At 61.2% G+C, this 6,140-nt stretch overlaps 1 protein-coding gene across 1 annotated transcript; it reads left to right on the top strand.

Annotated features, from left to right (window-relative positions):
• The first annotated feature begins 1,118 nt into the window (after positions 1-1,118).
• On the top strand, positions 1,119-5,594 carry RAX (retina and anterior neural fold homeobox). Its single transcript, XM_027069085.2, has 3 exons — positions 1,119-1,551; positions 1,861-2,114; positions 5,103-5,594. Exons 1-3 carry the CDS (start codon positions 1,263-1,265, stop codon positions 5,592-5,594), a joined length of 1,035 nt encoding a protein of 344 aa, XP_026924886.1. The 5' UTR covers positions 1,119-1,262.
• Positions 5,595-6,140: the final 546 nt, after the last annotated feature.

Raw genomic sequence — 6,140 nt, 5'->3', positions numbered from 1 at the left:
TTTGCGCCACGGAGGCCCCGTGGGGCTCCCCAAGTGTCAAGACATGCATGCAACAGATTCCGCCTATAACCGCACCCCCCCCCCAAAGGACGTGAGAGGCCTGCACCCCAGAGGAGGGTTCTTCTCCAGTCAGCCTGAGGCTGGAGATTGTTTGGTGGGGAGAGGGTTCTCCAGGAACAGTCTACGAGGGTGAGGGACCCCTGTCGGGTCTTCCACTGGGCCTGAGCCTGGCGGCGTGTCCGACTCGGGGCCTCCCAGCCTCCTGCTGGGCGGTGGGGCACTTGAGGTCACCGGGCGTGCAGGCACAGATGGCCCCACCGCCTCCTGGGGCTCGGCCCTGGAGTGAGGGGGCCTGCCGGGCCGCGCGAGTCCGAGGAGACAGGAAGCAGTAGTTAAAAATATAGAGACAAACAAAATAAACCCGAAGACCGAGGCTTGGGCCTACGGAGCCGAAAGAGGAGTGCCCTTGGGAATAAAAAGGGGGCGAAGGGAAAACTCAAACTGAGAAGTAGCGTGCGTGGACTGACTCCCTACGCCCCAGAGCCTGGAAGCGGTACGCTCCGTCTTTCCAAAGTTCGCCCCGGGCACTCAGCCCGGGCGGAGGAAAGTGTGCCTGAAGGCAGAGGCGAGTCTGGGGTCGGGGGAGGGAAGGGGGAGGGAAGCCCGAGCAGCGAGGCAAGCCCACCGGGTGGTGGGGGAAGGTGAGGCGAAGGGCGTCGGCCCCGTTGAGGCCAGACCGGGGGGAGCGGGCCCCAGAGCCGGGTCCCCAGGCCTGTCAAACATCCCACCGCACTTCCCTCGGCGTTGTGTGTGGAGCGTTTGGAGCGGATCGAGAGGTGGAGGGTGGAAAGTTCGGCGCGGCGGCCCCGCCCGGGGCGGCGGAACGAGGACCCCGAGGCGGGCGAGGGAAGGACCCGCCTCGCTGCGGGGGGAGGGGCCGAGGGAAGAGGCCGGGGCCGGGGCGGGAGGGGAGGAGCCAGGGCGAGCGGGCTCGCCGCCTTTAGCACCCGGAGCCCCGGCTGCCCCGAGTCCGAACTTCAGACTCCTGCAGAGACCCCGGCGGCCGCCGGCCGAGCGCTCGCCCGCCTCCAGCGCGCGCAGCCGGGGCCCGCGTCGCCCGCCGAGCTTGACCTTGGGTCGGGCCCCCGCGGGTGGGACCGCCGTGCCCGGGAAGCGGCGACTTCGAGCCTCTTCTCTCGGTCTCCCGAGCAGGCTGCGCTGCGAGAGCGCGGGCCGCGCCCTCCCGCCTCCTGGCGCTCCCCATGCACCTGCCCGGCTGCGCCCCCGCCATGGCCGACGGCAGCTTCTCGCTGGCCGGCCACCTGCTCCGCAGCCCGGGAGGGAGCACCTCGCGGCTGCACAGCATCGAGGCTATCCTGGGATTTACCAAGGACGACGGGATCCTCGGTTCCTTCTCGGCGGAGCCGGGCCCTCGGGGAGCGAAGGAGCGGGATAGGAGGCCGGGCGCGCGGGCCGCTTGCCCCAAGGCGCCGGGGGGAGGCGCCGAGCCCTCCGCGCAGCCTGCCCCGGTGCCCGCTCCCGAGTACGAAGGTGAGTGCGCACCCCCGGCCGCGGCGGGGCCCTGAGGCGTGCCCAAACTTAGGAGCTCTGCAAGAGGACGGAGCCCCTGCCTCGACTTTTATTAAGGCATTTGGGAGCGGGATTGGGTTTGGGGGTGTATATAAGCTTCCGGTTTGCGTTCAGAGAAAGCTTAGAGGCTCCCCGCAGCCTTATCCCCGACCTCCGGGTCCAACGCCCGGGAGGAGCCCGCGTCCCGCTGTCGGCGTCCCAGGGTAGGCCGACTGGGCCCAGGGATACTCCGGGGAGTGTCCCTGACCTTCTGGGGCTTCTTCGTCCCAGCCCCTCGACCCTATTGCCCCAAGGAGCCTGGGGAGGCGCGGCCGAGCCCAGGGCTGCCGGTCGGTCCCGCCACCAGCGACGCGAAGCTGTCGGACGAGGAGCAGCCCAAGAAGAAGCACCGGAGGAACCGCACGACCTTCACCACATACCAGCTGCACGAGCTGGAGCGCGCGTTCGAGAAGTCTCACTACCCCGACGTGTACAGCCGCGAGGAGCTGGCAGGCAAGGTCAACCTACCCGAAGTCCGGGTCCAGGTAAAGCGCCCCCGATCGGTCCCCGGGAGGGTCCCAGGCCCAAGCCGCAGCCAAATGCTCCCTTGAATCCCGGCGTCTACGCATGTCACGCGGGACGCTTCCCATTGGTCTTCCTCGGCTCCGCTCGCGCAGAGCCTCGAAGGAGCGTCGCAGATCTTCCTTGTGCCCCACGACCGCCTCCGGGTCATTCTGTTCCAGTTTGTGGTATCACCTCCCTGGGCCGTGGGGGGGGGGGGGGTCCTCCCTCTTCTAACCTAAAGAGAGGTATCAGAGATGGCTGGCAAGATGACGGGCGACAGTTTCGTAGACGCAGCCGGGATTGGGGCGGGCGGCGGTGAGTAGAGAGGGGATGTAGGCAGCGTGGGGGGGTGGGTGGAGGGGGGACGGATTGGGGCCCCGAATGCCACCTCCTCAGTAACTGCGCTCACCCTGCTGAGAAACGAAAACCCCCGTCTGCCTGCAAGGACCCTGGCGCCTGCAGTTGAAGGTTTTGGTGGATTTGTTTCAGAAACTGACTTTTGCTTCTTTGGTGTACATCCAACCAAACTTCCCGCTGCTGCAGAGGCCTTCTCTCTCTCTCTCTCTCTCTCTCTCTCTCTCTCTCTCTCTCTCGTAAAGGGGTTTTCGCTTTAATTAAAGCTGAATTATCTTTAATCCCTGATCATTAAAATATTTGAAAGCCTTAAATATTTGCTAGTCATCTGTGAAAAATCTGGGAGGATTTCCAAATTAGGAGACTTTGCAGAGGCCTGAAAGGGAGTCATTGGGAACAAATTTCACTGCATCTGAAAGGCGGTGGAACTAAGATGAGGTTTGTGCGTGTGTCTGATGAATTAGATTTCCAGGGAGTGAAGATATTCAGACCTTCGGGGGCTTTTCGCCTTACCTTAAGAGTAAAAGGGGCCAAGCTTTCGCCTTTTGTCCCTTCTGCTCATTTAGGAGTTTCAAGTCATGAGTAAATATCATGGTTTTCAAAACTAGTTCCCTCACGTGACTCAGGATGGCAAGGGCCCTTCTGTTTCTCTTAATTTGGGGACAGTCGAGCTGCAATGGTTTCATTGAAGGTGTGGACATTTTTGCACCTGCTTTTCGGGGTGGGGGTGGGGGGAAGAGGGTGGGGGAGGGGGAGGAAAAGAACACAAGTGAAAGATGAAGGAGAGGAGAGACAGTCTTCCAACCAGGGGCGCCTTCACACCTGACATCACCTCCGTCCTACCTTCCTTCCTCCCTCTTTATTCGTTTAGGGATTTGGGCTCTTCCTTTAAGTCATCAGCTCGTTGGGAACGGTGTCTGCGACTTCTCTGTGACCACAGGGCCAGCACAGTGCCCAACATATGGCGGGTTCTTAACACATGGCTATGATGTAATCAGATGGGGGGGGGGGGGAGTCTACTGTGGGCCTCCAGCTGTGTGGAGGGCAGCAGCTCAGCCCTAGAAGAAAGGACGTCCCGGCCCTTAGTTCTCTGACTTTGAATACTGGGTGGGAGACTAGAGCTGATGTTTCCGGGGCTAGAGTGGGGCCTGCAGGGAATTAGAGGAAGCCGTGGGATGAGAGCCCTTCCCATGTCGATGTTTCTCTTCTCTTATCAGCAACTATCTCATGTTTCTGGGGGAAATTAGGGCCTCGGCAACGTAGATGAATCTTTTGTGGGAAGAGGACGAGGTTACTTACGGGTTTGTTTTTTTTCGCTCCCCCGCCCCACCCCCAATCCTAACTTTGCAGACACTTGCCCTGCTCTGCCTAGGTGCTGGGGGACTGTTTCCTCAGTGCTTCTAGGAGGTCCCCTCCCCCACTGACTCAAAGCTGCCTTCTCCCTTCTGAGGTCACAGCTATTCTATTTCCCTCTAGAAATATATCACTGAGGCCACCAGTTTGGCCCAAGTTCTTTCTGCTTCTCTACTAAACTAGACCAACGAACTCTCTGTTCTGTGTCCAAGGGTGGTAACCTGGTGGTGACACCTTCGTCACACCTTTTCTTGTGCCTTTACCTAATCAGAAATAGACATTTTATCATTAAGAGATCAGACTTCACTCTTGGTGTGGACTTTCTATATGTAAAGAAAAAAAAAAGGAAGGAGGGAGGGAAGGAAGGAAGAGAAAGAAGGAAAGAAAGAAAGAGGAAGGAAGAAAAGAAAGAAAGAAAGAAAGAAAGAAAGAAAGAAAGAAAGAAAGAAAGAAAAAAGAAAGAAAGAAAATGAAAGAAAAAGAAAGACAGACAGGCTTGAACTCACTGAACTCATCTTAGAGTAATGTCAAAGTTGACTCTGAAAAGTCAACGTAAAGATAATAAACTTGAGCTGTTGTAATCATTGGAAGCCATTTATAAGAAACATCAGAAATACTAAAGGGATACTAATTAAATAAGAACGAAGATCTTTTTAAAGCAGCAACTCAAGCTCGGGATGAAACACCCCCTCTTGCTTCCACCAGTCACCACAACCAGTAATTCCTGGAAATGGAATTTAACACCCAGTGTGGCCAGTTAGGGTACTTAGAGTATTTGCGTATGCGTATGTTTATAATCGAGCCGAAAGGTAGGCCAAGCACAGAAAGTCTGAGCCGAAACCAGCCACCGAGAGCAGTACCATCGAGGGAGGAAGCAAAGTCTAAACCAAAGTGCCAAGGGGGGCTGCCAGCCACCAGGTCACCGAAATCTGGTGCCATGTGGTTTCCGAAATCCTGGGTCCGATCCCCAAGGTTAACTTCACTTTTTTTTCCTGAGCACCTGCTGTGTGCCGCGAGTGGGAAACAGATACAGCCACAGCTGTGGGTGAGGTAAACAGGGGCCCGGGTGGGACACGGATGAGACAAAGACTCTGAGAGGAGGGAGGAGGCAAAAAGGGGAAAACGGGACGCAAAAGGAAGGAGAGCGTAGGGGTGGGGTTTTCCTGGGCGGGGGGCGAGGGGATCGTCCAGCCTGGCGCAGGGCGGGGACGCGTCCCCACGCCTCCGCCGCAGCCCGACGGCCGCTGTGCTGCCCTCCGCAGGTGTGGTTCCAGAACCGACGGGCCAAGTGGCGGCGGCAGGAGAAGCTGGAGGTGTCGTCCATGAAGCTGCAAGACTCGCCCCTCCTGTCCTTCAGCCGCTCGCCGCCCTCGGCGGCCCTGGCGCCCCTCGGGACGGGCCCGGGCGGCGGCGGCGGGCCGGCGGGGGGCGCCCTGCCGCTCGAGTCGTGGCTCGGGTCGCCGCTGCCGGGCGGGGGCGCCACGGCGCTGCAGAGCCTGCCGGGCTTCGGGCCGCCGGCGCAGAGCCTGCCCGCCAGCTACACGCCGCCGCCGCCGCCCTTCCTCAACTCCCCGCCGCCGGGCCCCGGCCTGCAGCCTCTCGGGCCGCCGCCGCCCGCCTACCCGTGCGCGCCCGGCTTCGGGGACAAGTTCCCGCTGGACGAGGCGGACCCGCGCAACAGCAGCATCGCGGCCCTGCGCCTCAAGGCCAAGGAGCACATCCAGGCCATCGGGAAGCCGTGGCAGGCCCTCTAGGGCCACCGGGGACCACATCGGGTCGGACCACCGCCCCGGGAGCCGCCCCGGAGCCGCACGCGCGCCTCCCTCCTTCCTTGGGGTCCCCCACTGTCACTCTCCCGAGCCGTCTGAAGCTGCAGCCAGGCGGGGCTCTAGGACGCGCGCGTCTGTCCCCGGCGCGCCGGGGAGGGCTGACCACCCGGCCTGCCGAGGCCCTCCGGCCACCCCGGCCCTGGTGCCGGAGGGGGAGAGGCGGCCGGGCCCCTCGGGGTTCAGCCTGACCTCGGCGTGGCTACCCCCAGAAAACGACAGCTGGGAGGACGGGGAGGCCGAGAAATAGAGTTCGAGGGACTATTTGTACGCGTAGTTTGAAGTCCTGGGGAGGAGAATTAAAGGTTGCCTTGTTTTGGTTTGACTCTGGTTAAGGGCGCTCAGGCCTCGGTGGCGGGGAGGGAGACGCGTGTGCCCGAGTGGGGGTACGGGAAGGGCTGCGGGGACGCGCGGGGTGGCTCGCGGGGAGCGGAGCACTGCGCAGGAGCTGGGTCTCCCTCCTGCGTCCCCTGC

Source organism: Acinonyx jubatus, chromosome D3 (assembly GCF_027475565.1).
Source record: "Acinonyx jubatus isolate Ajub_Pintada_27869175 chromosome D3, VMU_Ajub_asm_v1.0, whole genome shotgun sequence".
Classification (NCBI taxonomy): Eukaryota; Metazoa; Chordata; class Mammalia; order Carnivora; family Felidae; genus Acinonyx; species Acinonyx jubatus.
This window is presented reverse-complemented; position numbering and strand designations above follow the sequence as displayed.

What these genes read in the sequence shown, in the direction of transcription:
- RAX (XM_027069085.2), top strand. Translation starts at nt 1,263, where the DNA reads ATGCACCTGCCCGGCTGCGCCCCCGCCATGGCCGACGGCAGCTTCTCG. An exon ending in GCCCGCTCCCGAGTACGAAG is followed by an intron (nt 1,552 to 1,860) that starts GTGAGTGCGCAC and finishes TCTTCGTCCCAG; the next exon opens with CCCCTCGACCCTATTGCCCC. An exon ending in TACCCGAAGTCCGGGTCCAG is followed by an intron (nt 2,115 to 5,102) that starts GTAAAGCGCCCC and finishes TGCCCTCCGCAG; the next exon opens with GTGTGGTTCCAGAACCGACG.